Source organism: Leucopleurus acutus (genome assembly GCF_964270905.1).
Source record: "Leucopleurus acutus genome assembly, chromosome: 16".
NCBI classification, from domain to species: Eukaryota; Metazoa; Chordata; class Mammalia; order Artiodactyla; family Delphinidae; genus Leucopleurus; species Leucopleurus acutus.
In genome coordinates this window covers 74158849-74175578 of record NC_139158.1, presented here as the reverse complement: position 1 = coordinate 74175578, position 16730 = coordinate 74158849, and the positions used below count along the sequence as shown (strand labels likewise).

Below are 16730 nucleotides of genomic sequence, written 5' to 3'. Positions count from 1 at the left end.
CAAATGGAGATAATAACAGAACCTGCTTCACAAGGTTGACGAGAGGAGAAGGGTCTGGCTACATAAATGTTAGTTTTGATTATTGTGTTAAGATTTGTAAACATCCAGGTTTTGGTTTGCAAGACAATTTCAGGGGGCAGATATCTCCTCGCAAAGACTGCTAGAGAGAGGAAGATGCGCGTGGAACTTTGAGCTTGGCCTCTGAGAGAAAAACTGGTTGTAACATCTCTGGGCCCTTGATGGGAGGAGGAAAGCTGGGGAAAAAAATGGTGTTGTCAACATTTTGAGCAGATCTCTTTTTACACAAGGAAGAGGCTTGAGTTTATCTCTGAGAACAAGAGTTTTGCTGGGGGATGATGGGACCACCTTCCCTCCATCACTTTTTAAAGATATACAGAGATAACTTAGTTGTTATGGAGATGCGGGGGTAGAGCAGGTGGGGACAGTGGCATTTGGGGCAGCCTGGGCTGCTCTGTGGGGATCAAGGTTGGAACCTGGAAGAAGGGGTGGTGCGGCCGCTGATCCCTCTCTGGCCCCCCTGAATGAGCTCTGGACTGGAAGGCGGTTTGCTGGCTCCTCTGGATTGGAAAGAGGTTTGTTTCCAGAGTCCCTGGCACACTTTGCCCACAGCTCTGTGGCAGTGACAAAGTAGGACTCAGGGTCCTGCTACACGGCACCTCACGTGTCTGTGGGCCTGGCACAGCGCCCAGGCGTGGGCAACGGTGTGCTTTGACAGGTCTGACAGCAGGGAGGTCTACCCAGAGGCTTCCTAGGGGTCAGCCATGGGCAAATGGTAGCCAGAGCAGAGGGCAAAGAACATGGCAGATGCTCAGTGGTGACCCCACCTGAGAAACTCTTTGGATAGTACTGGAAAAAAACTACGTGGGGGGCACTGAGTGACCATCCTTGAGTGAGCGGACATCTGGTTTACACCTAAAGCTTTTCTGCTGTAGTCCGTATTTCCTTTCTTTCCATGCACCCAGGATTCTGATGTCTTGGTGGTATAATTGATCCCCCTCCCTGAGAGGGTGTGTCCTTTCCTAAATAGTTGAGCACGATGGGACGCCCCAACTGGAAGAGCCGATAGTCACATTATCTAATACAGCAGAGGTTAGCCGCGGGTGGTTCTTTATAGTTAGATTCAATTAAAATTAAACAGAAGAGAAAATTCCGTTCCTTAGGCCTATTTCAAGTGCTCGATAGCCAAATGGAGCCAGTGGCTACCATACTGGATGGTGCACGTTTTCCATCATTGTAGAACATTCTATCGGACAGTGCAGCTCTGGAGGGATAAAGAAACGAGGTTGACAATTTCTCTGCTGTGTTGATAGGTTCAATTAAGGAAGCGCTTGCAAGCTGGCCTGGAGACATATCTCATTTAGCCCAAAACGTGCTTAAAACATTAAAACATTTTTTGGAACAAGAGCCGTCTCTCTCTCTCCCCCTTTCCTCCGTCCCTTCTCGCTCTTCTTGTTCTCCCGCTCTCTCTGTCTCTAGATTTTCAGCTACTTTGAGAATTTACACGCTCTGGCAACGCAGGGCTTGCATTCGTCTATCCTGAGAATCCTTAGCCTTGACGCTCCTCTGCAGCCTCTACTGGGTTTTCCTCACTTTACCTTACCTGCTTACTTGGCCCCTGTGGGCATCCTAGTTTGAAACCTCTGATCCAGAGCAATCTCATATACCTGGAAGGATCCCAGGGCCAGCAATCCTAACAGGTTAATGAAAACTGTATTTAAAAGCCAGCGCTGACTTTGGAGACCCAGGCACCGAGGAAAAATTAATAGCAGATTTCCCCCCAGTCCATTGCTTTGCCTGAAATTGGAAAAACACCTCCCCGTGGCCCCCAGGCCTCCCCTCAAGCTTGAAAGCTGCTCTGGGGGGTCACCAGGGCTCAGGCCTCTGGGCAGGGTTCCCTGTGCTTTCCCTGATATCAGGGGAAAGGTATGTGGGGAGGCTCTGTTTTTCTCATTTGCGAGGGGATTGTCGGGGGTGCTAAAGTGTGACAACAGTAGCGATCACATTTCGGGCTTAATAAAATACCATGACGCTCAGCTAGACACTACCTCATACTCCACCAGCTGACCTGGATTGAGTTACCCGCTGGGCCAGCACCGAGGGGAGTGGGACAAAGCGGAGGACACGAAGATGGGGCTGGGCCCTGGGGGAAGAGGATCATATGCCCCTCAACTGTGCTGCACGGGGGGCAGGCCTCTCAAAGGATGCCAGCCTCTCACGGCCCAGGGTGCTTCTGGCCTCTCTGGGGTCAGAGTGTGACTACCATGGGGGGCGTGTGTCTGAGCGGGACTACCCGCCCAAGACAGAGGATGGGTTCCTGTGGTCTTGGCATTGGTGAGGCGCAGTGGGGCTGAGGAATTGACACTTTCTGACCCAGAGAAACAACTGCAAAGAGTCTCGTGCAAGGATGTCCAGCATCCCAGTGAGAAACTGGAAACCCCTGCAGTTCCCTCGATTGGATCATGGTGGAATGAACTGTGGTATATCCATTCAGGGGAATCCTACCCAGCAGCTCAGAAGAAAGAGGGAGATAGTTATGTTAGCACATGGAAATGTTTCCAAGACATCCTACAGTGCAAAAAGCAGCAGATTGGAGAATGAGACATCCAGTATCACACATGTCGATATTTATAAAAACCAATTAAAAACAAGGTGATATATATAAATGTATCCATATACATAAATGGAAATAGAAAGATCTGGATGCTCACACGTCCGACTGGGAACAGTAATTCCATCTGGGAAGGCACTGGCGTTGGGTTAGTGGTCAAAGGAGGCTTTAACCTTACTGAAATGCTTTCTTTCCTTTCCTTCCTTTCTCCCTCCCTCCCTCCCTGTTTCCTTCCTTCCCTCCTTCCTTCCTTTACAAGGAGAATATGGACATATATCGCTTTTGAAAAATAAAGTATCTCCCTGGGGAGGAGAGAACACAGGATCTAACACTGGAGGACAGAGGCCAGCGATATATAGCCTCTGACTGGCTCCCAACATGCCGGGGTCTGTGCTGAGCACTTCACATAGGTTAACGGGGATACTACTGTCATTCATCTTACACAGGAGAAAATGAGGTGAGAGAAGTACAGGAACAGGTCTGTTATGAGCTGAATTGTGTCCCCTCAAAAGATGTTGCAGTCCTAACCCCAGTACCTGGGAATGTGACCTTATTTGGAAAGAGGGTCTTCACTGATGATCAAGTGAAGATGGGGTCGTGAGGGTGGGTCCTAATCCAGTATGACTGATGTCCTGATACAAAAGGGAAATCTGGACACAGAGACAGATATGCACACAGGGAGAACATCATGTGACTGTGAGGGCAGAGGTGGGGTGATAGGTCTACAAGCCAAGGAATGTCTCGGAGAAGGTAGGAGAGAGGGGCAAGGAGCAGATTCTCCCTCAGAGCCTTCAGAAGGAGCCAACCCTGCCGACATCTTGATCTTGAACTTCTGGTCTCAAGACCTGCAGGACGGGAAGTTTCTGTTGTTTAAGTCACCCAGTCTGGGTACTTGGTTACCCCAGAAAACTTCCGAGGCCATAAAATGAAGGCGAGGAGGAGCCCAGGAGGCTGTGTGCCTCCAGAGCCTGTTCTGGCAAAGATCCATCCATCCTAAGACTAACTTATAAAAATGCCTCCCGTGGGCCCGGAACAGCATCAGGGGATGCTTGGGTCAAGAGAGGGGAGGTTTCGGGACTAACCTGACTCTTGTCCTCAAGGTACTTCTTGTGTCCCCGGAAAAGAGAGGCTCCTCTGCTGCTCCCACCATGGTCCAAGCCATCATTACCTGCCACCTACACAGGAGGGTGGCAAACTATGACCTGGGGGCTAAATCTGGCCTGCCCGCTGTTTGTGTAAATAAAGTTTTATTGGAACACAGCCATGCTCATTCATTTACATACTGTCTAGGGCTGATTTTGTCCTACAACAGGAGAACTGAGTAGTTGAGACAGAGACAGCCTGCGCCGCAGAGCTTAAAATATGTACTCTCTGGCTCCTTACAGAAAAAGTTAACTGAGCCCTGACTCAGACTATTACAGTCACCTCCTCACTCTGCCTGCTGCTACCCTGTCCACCCCCCATCTTGCCAGCCTAGTCTCCATCCAGCAGCCAGAGGGATCCTGCTAAACCTTAAGTCACATCCTGTCCCTCCCCTGCCCAAAACCCCATAATGGCTCCCATTTTGAATTTTTCTGTATGGGAGATTTGTCTGTTCTCCCGCACTTATTTATTCAATCATTTATCTGTGTCAGTATGGACTCATGGGTACTTATTTTATATTTTGGGTTGAATACTATGTTATTTGTTTTAGTACTCAAAGTGTTCCAGCTCTGGCCACTGGGAACCCTTCCAGTCAGCACTTGTGTCCCTTTGACATACTCCAACATCATGGGTTTTTTGAGCTCTTCTTTAGTTTTTGGTACTATAAGATGCTCCTTGTTTATCATGTAACTTCTCTGTCCCAGCCCTAGAACCAGTCACTTCTCCAAGGAGCCCTGGTTCCTTTCACTGGAAAATGGTGTTTTGAAGCCAAGATCTGGATGCTGGATGTGCTAGTTGCTGCAGGAGTGTCATTGCTTCTGGGCCCTCTTGGGCAACAGACCAAGGTCTCCAAGATTTTTAAAAAATATTTATTTATTTATTTGGTTGTGCCGGGTCTTAGTTGCAGCAGGCAGACTCCTTAGTTGTGGTAGGCTCCTTAGCTGTGGCTCGCAGGCTCCTTAGTTGTGGCCTGCCGGCTCCTTAGTTGCAGCATGCATGTGGGATCTAGTTCCCTGGCCAGGGATCGAACCCAGGCCCCCTGCATTGGGAGCGCGGAGTCTTAACCACCGTGCCACCAGGGAAGTCCTGGATTTTTAAAAAATTATGAAATATGGGTAATGCATCCGCTTGCAGGTGTGTAATGAGGCACGTGGCTGGCCTAATAAATGATACCGATTATAGTCCCGACCACTCCCCTTTCACCAGTGTGGAAACTGAAGCTCGGACAGGGCCAAGTGGAACTTACATAAAGGGTCACAGGGCCTGGGTGAAGGTATCTGTGGGATTGCAGGAGCGTCCCATCTTTCATCAGCGATGACAGTGATTTATCCTTTTGTCATGTGCTCGAAGTCTAGATTTAGTTTCAGGGTCACATTAGTCTCCTGAAATGCATGAGACAGCATCCCACCTTTCCTTTGCTCTGCAGAGTGTGCAGGATTGGATTTATTTATCCTTTCCTTGAATGTTTGGTGGAACTCTTGTCTAAAACGAGCTGGACCTGGTGCCTTTGTTAGAGCTGTACACCTTTAACTACGATTTCAATTTCCCACGGTCACTGGTTTATTTATTTAAAACATCCCCCTTGGGTTAATTTTGATAATTTACATCTTTCTGAAAAGGGTCAACTTCATCCAGGTTTTCAAGTTCATTGGAACAATACTGCTCATGGTATTCTCATAACTAAATAGGTCCCCTGAACCTATGATGATGTCCACGCTTTCATTCGGGATGTTGGTTACTGATCTCTTCTTCTCCCTCTTTTTTTTCTTGTTCATGCTTGCCAAAGGCTTTCTACCTTAATGATCTTTTCAATGACCAGTTCTTATTAATTTTCCTGGTTTTCTAATAAATGTAATTTAAGGCTGTCTGGATCAGCCTTTGCCTGCACCCCATAGTTTTTTTTTTTTTTTGTGGTACATGGGCCTCTCACTGTTGTGGCCTCTCCCGTTGCGGAGCACAGGCTCCGGACGCGCAGGCTCTGCGGCTATGGCTCACAGGTCCAGCCGCTCCGCAGCATGTGGGATCTTCCCAGACCGGGGCACGAACCCGTGTCCCCTGCATCGGCAGGCGGACTCTCAACCACTGCGCCACCAGGGAAGCCCTAAGCACCCCATAGGTTTTGATCCTTAGTATTCTCATCCTTGCTTGTTTCTGAACAGTAAGCCTGTGACAAATACCCATCAAAATCCGTTCTGATTTATGCTGGTGACAGCCGGGGTTTTCCCAACCTGCTCTGCTGTGGTCTGATCCCATTACTTTTTGTCCTTGGCTGCCTGGAGACACGAATGCAGAAAGGAAATTGTTGACAAATTTGCTTTAGAAAAATGACTCTCATCCAAGCCCAGATGGACTCCCTGCCCACTCCTCCTTCAAGGCAGGTATATTTTAAAAGTGAGAGTGCTTAATGCTGCCTCTAGACTAGCCAGAGAGGGGCCTGCTCCCTGGGAGGGAAACCTGGGCTGTCTTTCTCGTGTTGTTTAAATGTTTAACTTATCTGAAGAGCACTAAACAGGCTGTGGCCTGTGTTGCATTAATGGTCAGTTGGGCAGGACGTCTTGGAGAGCAGCTCAGCGCTGACACGGTGAAATATTATTCTCCCTGACAGCTCCTGCAGAACCGTAAATCAGACGTTGAGCAATCAGGCCCAGGTGTCAGGCAGGCAGCCACGGCCTGCCCAGATTCCAGCCACTTCTGAGTCCCTCCAGCATGATCCTTCCCAAAGCTCTGGCAGCATCTTGAAACGCTTCCCCTCTAGCCCACCCTCCAGCCTGGCCACGCCTGATTCGGGCCAGGGATACCTTCTGTCAAAACCTTTAGGTTGATCTTGTTTCTTATGAAGGCCTCTTTTCTTCCATCCACTCTGTGGACCCGTATTCCTTCTCCAATTCACTGTTCATCTCAAAACTGTATCTTTGGGACTTCCCTGGTGGCACAGCGGTTAAGAATCCACCTGCCAATGCAGGGGACACGGGTTCCATCCCTGGTCCGGGAAGATCCCACATGCCGCAGAGCAACTAAGCCTGTGCGCCACAACTACTGAGCCTGCGCTCTAGGGCCCGCAAGCCACAACTACTGCACCTGTGCGCTTAGAGCCCGTGCGCCACAACAAGAGAAGCCACCGCAATGAGAAGCCCGCACACTGCAACGAAGAGTAGCCCCCGCTTGGGGCAACTAGAGAAAGCCCGCGCACAGCAACTAAGACCCAACGCAGCGAAAAATAAATAAATAAATAAATAAATAATTGTATCTTCCGTGAAAGATAAACGTCCCAGCCTAGAAGTCAGCTTGGCCTGGGATCAGATCTCCATTCTACTCTTACTAGCTCTGTGACCCTTGAAAAATGACCTCCCTGGGCTTCATTCTTCATATGTAAAATAGAGATTTAAAAAAATCATCTCCCTTTCCATGGTACTTGTGAGATTTCAGTGAGAAAATGCACGTGTGATGCTTGGCACAGGGTAAGAGCTCAATACGTGTCAGCCCTGGGCAGGTTAACCTCTCCGTGCCTCAGTTTTCCCATCTCTGAAATGGGGATACGTAACAGCATCTACCTCCTGTGACTGTTGGAAAGGTTAAATGAAGGCATGCAGGTGAGCCCTTCGGGCACTGCCTGGCACACAGTGAGCTCTCAGGACATGTCAGCTGTTGCTGTGATTGGGTTTATCATTCTCACCTGTGCTCCCCACTTGGCTCCAACCTCAGTCCACATCCTTCTTTCTAGAAATGCATTCAGATCCTTTGTTTATTGCTTTGTTCCCCTTGCAGGGGGGAAGAGAAGGTGCCGTAGTTGTTTAGGCTGCTGTTATTTGTGTGACTTTTGTTTTGCATATACGATGTGAAGATGACATGATTCACGGAGGAGTTTTTCATCTTTGTCTTCTTCGTTTACACTGGGAATTTCTCCTCCTCTTGCTGTCAGACCTTGCTCATCTTCCTCCAGGCTTCCTAGCTGCACCAATCCTCCCTGCTCTCCTTTTCCCTTTGAACCCACTGTCTACAGCACTGTAGAGTCTAGATTTCCTGTTGGGAATCTTCTTTCTCAGCCAGATGGCAATCGTTCTCCTGGGGGAGGCAGCACAGCACGGTGGATAAGTGCAAGGGCCCTGGAGCCAGGCTGCCTGGGTCTGAATACTGCCACTGCCAACTGTGTGACTTTGGGCTGTTCGCTTAACCTCTCTGTGCCTCAGTTTCTTCATTTGTAAAATGGGTGTTATGGACTGAGTGTTTGTGTCTTCCCCAAATTCATATGTGGAAGCACAAACACTCAGGTGGCTGTATTTGGAGAGGGGGCCGCTAAGAAAGTAATTAAGGTTATGTGAGGTCATAAAGGTGGTGCCCTGATCTGACAGGATTAGTGTCCCAATAAAAAGAGACAGCAGAGGTGGCTAGCACATGCTTCTTCTCTCCCTTTCTCTCTCCCTCTCCTTGTACACACACTGAGGAAAGGCCATGTGGAGACACAGTGAGAAGGTGGTCTCTACAAGCCAGGAAGAGAGCTGTCACCAGAAACCACATTTGCCAGCCCCTTAATCTGGGACTTCTAGCCTCTAGAATGGTAAGAAAATTAATTTCTGTTGTGTTAAGCCATACAGTCTGTGATATTTTGTTATGGGAGCCTGAGCAGACTGAGATAATAGGGATAACAATAGAGAAGATTAAACAAGTTAATACATGTAAACCGCACAAAACAGTGCCTGGTACCTAGTAAGTACTCAGTAAATGTCAGCTGTGATTACTGTTACTATTCTTCTTCTTCTTTTTTTTTTTGTGGTATGTGGGCCTCTCACTGTTGTGGCCTCTCCCGTTGCGGAGCACACGCTCTGGACGCGCAGGCTCAGCGGCCATGACTCACGGGCCCAGCCGCTCCGCGGCATGTGGGATCTTCCCGGACCGGGGCACGAACCCGTGTCCCCTGCATCGGCAGGCGGACTCTCAACCTCTGAGCCAACCAGGGAAGTCCTACTATTATTATTATTATTATTATCATCACCATCTTAACTGAAAATGTAGGTCATGTCTTACAAATTTAGGGTTCCAGAGCTTCACTGTCTCATGGAACTTTCTACAATGTGTACAATGAAGTAAAGGTTCTGTCCAATATGATAGCCACCAGCCACATGTGGCTAATTACATTAAAATTATTTAAAATTAAATACAATTGAAAATTCAATGCCTCGGTCACACGAGCCATATTTCAAGTGCTCAATAACCACATGTGGCCAGTGGTTACTGTATTGGACGGTGCAGAATAGAACACAGACATCCCTAGGGCTCTAGAGCATTGGCTTTCAAGTGGTTTTGACTGTGACCTTCCGTAAGAGACACATTTTCTATCACACAGAGATTTAAATTACTGAAACATAATTGATAACACTGAGACAATTTCTCAAACAATATTCACCACTACTATTTGTGATGCACCCTATCATGCCCCTTTCAATCAACTTTCCTTTTTAAACATTTAAAACCATACCTTCTAATTATTAGGGAAACATAAACTACAATGAGGGATCACCTCACACTGGTCAGAGTGGCCATCATTAAAGAGTCTACAAAAAACAAATGCTGGAGAGGGTGTGGAGAAAAGGGAACCTTCCTACGCTGTTGGTGGGGATGTAAATTGGTGCAGCCACGATGGAGAACAGTATGGAGGTTCCTTAAAAAACTAAAAATTGAGTTGCCATATGACCCAGCAATCCCACTCCTGAGGATGTATCGGAGAAAACTCTTAATTTGAAAAGACACATGCACCCCAGTGTTCACTGCAGCACTATCTACAACAGCCAAGACATGGAAGCAACCTAAGTGTCCATCAACAGATGAATGGATAAAGAAGATGTGGCACATAGATACAATGGAATACTACTCAGCCATCAAAAAGAAGGAAATGATGACATGGTGCAGCAACACGGGTGGACCTAGAGATGATCACACTAAGTGAAGTAAGTCAGACACAGAAAGACAAATACCATATGACGTCACTTATACGTGGAATCCAAAGTATGACACAAATGAACTTATTGACAAAAGAGAAACAGACTCACAGACATACTGACAGAAAACAAACATGTAGTCACCAAAGGGAAACGGGGGGATAAATTAGGAGTTTGGGATTAACAGATACACACCACTATATATAAATGAAACAACAAGGATTTATGTGTAGCACAGGGAACTATATTCAATATCCTGTAATAAACCATAATGGAAAAGAATATGCAAAAATATATATGTATAACTGAATCACTTTGCTGTACACCAGAAACTAACACAACATTGTGAATCAACTATACTTCAATAAAACAAACAAAAAATAAAACCTTAGTTTCATCCTAAGCAATATCATCTATGAAATCACTGGCATAATGTGCTAGTCATTTCCCCCCTAAAACACTAATAAGAGAAAAACTGTAAGTTTAACAACAAAAAAATTTTTTTTCAAGTAAAAGCAAGTTACATGAAGCCTGCATCGTGCTGTACGCTAGGTGATCCGTAAATACGGTGCAGCTGACTACTCTCAAGGGCTTGGTGCAGCGTTTCTCAACGGGGTGCCCCTGGCATTTTGCGGGGAATGATTCCTCGTTGTACAGGCTGTACAAAGTACTGGGTTACGTGGCACCCCTGGCCCCGACTGCTAGGAGCCGACAGTTCTTCCCCTTCGTGTGATAACCCACACTTCCCTCCCATTTCCAAACTCACCCTTCCCCACTTGACGATAATAAGGTTGCAGACATCGAGAGCCTGCGCTCTGAGAACGAGGGAAGACGGGAAAGCGAGGACGGGGCTGTCCCTCGCCTGAGTCTGCCCTGCTTTCCGCCACTCACCTCTTTACGCAGGGGCCACGAGGATGGATGGTATCGCCTCCCCCGCTGCACACTGAGCCCCGAAATCAAACCCAAGAGGACTGTGCTCCCGGGCACCTCCACTCAGCCGGGTCCGGCCTGGCTTTGGCAGTGGCACATGCGCGGTTCAGTGAGCCCGAGGATGCTTTTATGAGCTCCCAAGCGGCAGGTGTGTGAATTTCAATCAAACCTCCCCCCCTTGCTCCACAACCCAGCTGACATTTCAGATGAGGATCCTCTGCCCTGGATTTTACTGCAAAAGAAGTAGCCCTCGCACAAAGGCAAGTTGGCCGGGTAATTGTCAATATTTATGCCCAAACTCCAGCAACTTGCTGTCATTTAGGGCCAGGTTGCTCACCACTGTCATAATCTTTGCCCTATCTCTGCATTACATCTATTGTTACTGAATTATGGTAAAATCGGGGATTGGGCAACCTAGTTACCTTTTCTAGCTCATCATACGATAAACATATAATGATTTAAATTAAACAATTTGCCCCTGTACCATGTAAACCCCCCTTGCACAGTCCCAGTGGCACATGCAGCCCTCTGGTGGGGAGGCCCATCTCTTGGGCATGTACCGTGTGCCAGGCTCTCTGCTGACTGCTTCCGTGTATCTCCCATCATCCTGACGACCCTGGAAATTAGGGGCTTTTCTTCTACCCATTTAACAGATGAGGAAACTGAGGTTCAAAGGAGGTGGAGTGACTTGCACAGGTCACACAGCCAGGAGATGGTGGAGCCGGGACTCAAAGGCAGACTGAACTGATTAGCAGACACTTGCCGTAAACTCTGGACACGCATCCCTACAGTCCTGAGATACAGCTGAACTTGGCACCTACTGTGTCTCTGACCAGTCCTCCTCATGGAATCCCTGCCCCATGAGCACTTTCACCTTTCATTCCGGGAACGATCTAATGCAAACACCTGCTTCCACCATTGCCCCCTTTGGTCTGTTCTCCACCCGGCAGCCAGAGGGAGCCTCTGAGCAGTGAGTCAGGTCATGTTGCTCCCCTGCTCTAAATCCTCCAATAGCTTCTGGTCACTGTTAGAATGTTACCCAGAGCCTTATGATGGCCCAGAGGCCCCACGTGATCTGTCTCCCCTCCCCCAAAATGCCCTCCACAGTCCTTCCTGCTCTTTTGCTCTAGCTGCACTGGGCTCTCCTTCCTGTTCCTGGAACTTGCCAACTCTGACCATGCCCCAGGGCCTCTGCACTGCTGTTCTCTCTGTCTGGTACACTTTCTGCCTAGATGCCCACGTGGTCCTCTCCCTTACCTCCTTCAGGTCTCTGCTCCAGTGTCACAGAAGCCTTACCTGGTTTTACTAAGGAAAACAGTCCCTGTGACCATCTCCTCCGGCTCTGCTGGCCTCTCTTTGGAGCACTTTATCTGACATTTTATATTCAATTGTTTATGGTCTGCTTCCCCAACTGGAAGGTCAGTGCCTCCAGGGTGGGAGAATCTTGCTGTGTTTTATTTTCGTTTTTTTGGCCACTGAATCCACAGCGCTTAGAGCAGGGCCTGGTGAATGATAAACTCTCCATAAACTGCTGTTGCTTGTGGGAGCTGATCTCCTTATTTAGAGATGGCACTGCAGGCTCAGAGCAGAAGGGGATCTGACTTCGTTCCCTAAACGCCATCATCTGACCATCCATGCCGGAGCCTGGCTCCAGCCCCGAAGGACCTCCCTGGGGAGCTCCACCGGGCTGCCCTTCAGATTTTGACGGGGGCTCCCTGCACCAGCAAGCAATATGTGTTCACTTGTGTCTTAACTTCTGCATCGTATAACATGGTTTCAATTCTGCTGAGGTGCCCTCGGGGCTTCTGGCACTGGGGACATTTTGGAAAAAAAATGTAGAGAATAAAAACAAACTGGCTTCCCTGAGTAGCTCCAGCTGGTAATTAAGATCCTTTTCCAAGAGGTGCGACTTTGACTTTGCGGTCAGCGCAGAACAGCAGAGGGGGCAAGGTTCTGAAGACATGGGCTTGAACACACACCAGTCCAAAAAATACCTGGCTCTGAGCCTCAGGTTCAACAAGACGGACAAAGTGCTTACTAAGTGTCTACCAGTGTCACTGCCTGAGAGCTTCAAACTCGCGTATCTGTCTGTCGATTTGGTATTTCACTGGGGTGTCCCAGACACCTCCGACCTCATGTGCCCACAACAGAAGGATGGATTCTCCCGTCTTCCCTGTGTTGCCCACCACAGAGAACAGCACCATCACCCAGGTCAGGCCAAGCCCAGGAGCCCCTCTGGGCTCCTCTCTCCTCTCATCCCCCACATCCAACCCATCAGCAAGGCCTCTCAGCTTTCCTGCCATTCTCCCGGAGCCCACGTCTTCTTCCCATCTTGATCCAACCCGTTTTTCATCTTTTGCTTGGAAGTATCTCTTTGCTGGTCCCCCTGTCTCTACCTTTCCCGTCCTACTGCCTAATCTCCATGCAGCAACCAGAGTGGTCATTTTAAAACATTAATCAGGTCACGTGGCTCTTCCCATTTCATGCTCCCTCGCCCCATGGTTGTCCAACTCTGATGTCTATGGCTCGTGTCTGGCTCATGCCTCCCTCTCCAGACTCATCCCTCCCAGCCGCCCCCTTGCTTTCACTCACTCACGGCACTCACCTGTCCTTCTTGCCGATCCTTGATGATGTCACACTAGTTCTCACCTCAGGGCCTTTGCACCTGCTGATCCCACCTCCCTTGGTCTCCACCTGGCTGGTTCCTGTCATCATTCAGGCCTTGGCTCAAGTGCCATGTCCTGGAGATGCCTTCCCTGACCCCCTCGAGAATGCTGTTCCCTTACCCTACTCCCTCACCCCCAACACTCACTAGCACATCTGATTGTTTTATTTTCTCCACGTCCTTTTCACTACCACAAGCATGCTTGTTTATGGATTTGTTTGGTTGTTTACTGCCTGGTCCCTGGGGATTTAGGGTGAATCAGACAGACGTCCCTCCTCGCACAAAAGTGACATTCTAAGCAGGAGACAGGGAAAAACTACGTCTACCCTGGACTTTTCAGATACACGGGCCAATTATTTCCATTTTTTGCTAAAGCAGGTTGGGTTTTACTACGTGCAATCAGCTGAGTCTTTACTATATTAGGCTCCATAATACTTGCTGAATTCAATTGCCATGTTTTTTTTTTTAATTTAAAAATTTAACTTTAAGTTCTCTCTTTTTTCTCCCCAAGACATAAGAGGACTTTGTAAAGGGAGCTTGCACATTGCTTTTGGCTAAAGAGATAGTTTTGGGCCTTGATGCTACAGGCATTCTCCACTGCTCCAAAGCTTTCTTTCTCAGCAAGTTTTTTTTTTCGTTAATATTTAGTTATTTATTTAGGCTGTGCTGGGCCTTAGTTGCAGCATGCATGCAGGATCTAGTTCCCTGACTAGGGATTGAAGCCTGGCCCCCTGCCTTGGGAGCATGGAGTCTTACCCACTGGACCACCAAGGAAGTCCCCTTCCTCAGCAAGTTTCTATCTCAATCCTCTCTTTGAAAAAGATGTTGGGCAGAGAGCAGCAATATCATTTCATAGATGGGAGGACTGAGGCCCAAACGGCTTGCTGAGACTGGACGGAACACAAGATCGATCATTTCAGCAAGGATTTTCCTTTCTGGAACTCTAGGACTGCAGACTGGGAAGGAAACTCTGTATCCTTTCCTGACGATACATGAGTAATGCTCTCAGTTGGCCAGGACAGATTTGCAATTTATAGCCTTCATATTACTACTTCACAGTTGAGTACCCAGGGATTTTTCCAGATTCTAAGAAAAAAATATTCCTACTAGGATAAATAGAATTGTTCTTTTACATGCAGTTTTATTTTAGGTTGCCTTTATTTTTCAATCTGTTAAACCAATAACGAGAATATAATTTACAAAGCTAGAAGATTCCCACATTAATCCTCTTATCAACCAAAAAAACTTTCCTCACCTTGGAGAAAGCTGCTTGCTCTTTCATTAGGGGTAAGTAGTGCACTGCATTTCCCTCCTTGCTTTGTCTACCAGGAAGCTCAGAGAGGCTCAACTTAACTGCTGTAGTTAGCCTGAGCCAGACTTTCTGGTACAATGCCTCACCCTTATTCATTACATGGCTTTCAATTCCTTTGCTTTTGCTTTAGTAGCTCTATTTTAAATATGTTTTCCATTTGAAATTCTTCCCCACTCTTTCTGACACAGGCTGGGTATAAACAAACAAATTAAATTTATTTCTGAAGCTGCTCTCCCCCTTTTTCCTATCTCCCTTGCTACTTGCTTAGGGGCGCAGGAGCAGATACGTTAAATCCACGCGGCCCCACCGCTCACTCTCTCTTTTTGTAAAACATGTTTTCAGGAGAATGTAAATTGTTTTTAGAAGCTTCCATCCCAGCCCACTGCTAATTATTCCTGACCCAGGAGGATCTGTACTAATTTGTCTTAATAAACTTTATTAAATAGCAAATTTCAGGAGGAAGAAACTACGCAGCCTTGATTGGATTAGTAAAACTGCCAGTGGACATCACCACTAGAGCAGAGAGAAAAGCCCATTAACCATACAGAGGGAAGGTGGGGAGAGAATCCGGTCAAGTGTGTTTCCAATAAGCCATGGCTGGCCACAGTTTTGTGCCTTCTTCGGGGTTGTGAGCAAAAGTTTCTAGCCTCCAAACGAAAAAGGAAAAAAAAAGGAAAAAGAAAAGGCAGTGTCTCTGCCCCCAAACGAGATGCAGGTGATTAAATACAGCAACTATGGAATGAAATGAGCAATTAAGCAATTCCAAACCTCCAGGTCATTGAAGAACAGATGTGTATCTGCGAGGTTGAAGATCATTTCTTCCATCATGAGGCCGATGCGCACGGACGCCGTGGTGTCCTGTTAGGAAGAACCAGAGAAAAGCGCAAGTAAGTGGAGTCATTGTCGTCTCAGCCTCCTCTCCTCCCGGCCCACCCCTGAATGGCAGATCCGGTCTGTCCTCATCTGCGCGGCTAGCACACGGCCTAAGATGTGTCTCCGGGTGGGGTCAGGGTGATAATGTTGCACAGCTTCTGAGATTTCACTTCTACTTTTTCATCATTTCTATCTACCCTCGTCAGTGTTTAAACCTCCCCCCACAAATATGCCCCTGGAATGGCAACTGTGTTCAGTGTTGCAAGAACCAGAAATGGCTGCAGGAAAGGAGAGCCTCTTGGAGAATGTGTGTTTCCAGGGAGGCCTGAGTGATTTCAGGGAAAGCAGTATAAACTATGTATAGACTACTGGGAGAGCTGGGATGTTGGTTCTCTCCTTACAACGATCACTCTATGGCTATAGCCCTCCTCCTCCGGCTATTTAAAAAAACACTTTTATCTAACAAGAGAGGATTAACTACGAAAACAAGCATATAAACAAAACCCACTGTAGGGGACTTCCCTGGTGGTGCAGTGGTTGAGAATCCGCCTGCCAATGCAGGGGACCCAGGTTCGATCCCTGGTCCAGGAAGATTCCACATGTCGCAGAGCAACCAAGCCCGTGTGCCACAACTACTGAGCCCATGCACCGCAACTACTGAAGCCCACGTGCCTAGAGCCCGGGCTCCGCAACAAGAGAAGCCACCGTAATGAGAAGCCCACACACTGCATCGAAGAGTAGCCCCCGCTCTCTGCAACTAGAGAAAGCCCACGTGCAGCAATGAAGACCCAATGCAGCCAAACCGAACCAAAGAAACCCACTGTAGTAATCCATACCCGGGAAAACGAGGCAGCCATTAAAAAAATGGAGTCATGCTAGAACTCCTGACATAAAAGAAGCATCCAGAAAAATAGTATTAAGGATCAAAGGCAAGCTGTATCACAGTATAGTGTGTAAAACACAGTGTACAATGAAAGGGTCCACTCTCTCTCCCTCTGTCTCTGTCTCCTTCTCTTTTCTAGACACAGAGCATGTAGACTGCATTGCTCTTTACCCATATTTGGGGTCCCATCCTGAAAAGCTTCTCCCTGTAGGAAGATGATATACACCAGGGGCTGGCAAACTACGGCCTGAGGGCCAGATCTGGCCTGCTGCCTGTTTTTGAATGGCTCACGAGCTAAGAGCGATTTTTACATTTTTGAACAGTGTATTATCTACGGTTGCTTTTGTGCTTTGCAGGCAGAG

General features: G+C 47.8%; 1 protein-coding gene across 4 annotated transcripts in view; it reads right to left on the bottom strand.

Annotated features, from left to right (window-relative positions):
• The window catches only part of EYA2 (EYA transcriptional coactivator and phosphatase 2), a gene marked incomplete at both ends in the record, with an annotated part of 173342 nt that overhangs the window by 18756 nt on the left and 137856 nt on the right, over positions 1-16730 (bottom strand). For all 4 annotated transcript variants that reach the window (XM_082856786.1, XM_082856787.1, XM_082856784.1 and 1 more), the window contains one exon: positions 15381-15470. In XM_082856786.1, coding sequence (XP_082712912.1) covers positions 15381-15470 — 90 coding nt within the window. The remainder of the gene's footprint in view (positions 1-15380; positions 15471-16730) is intronic.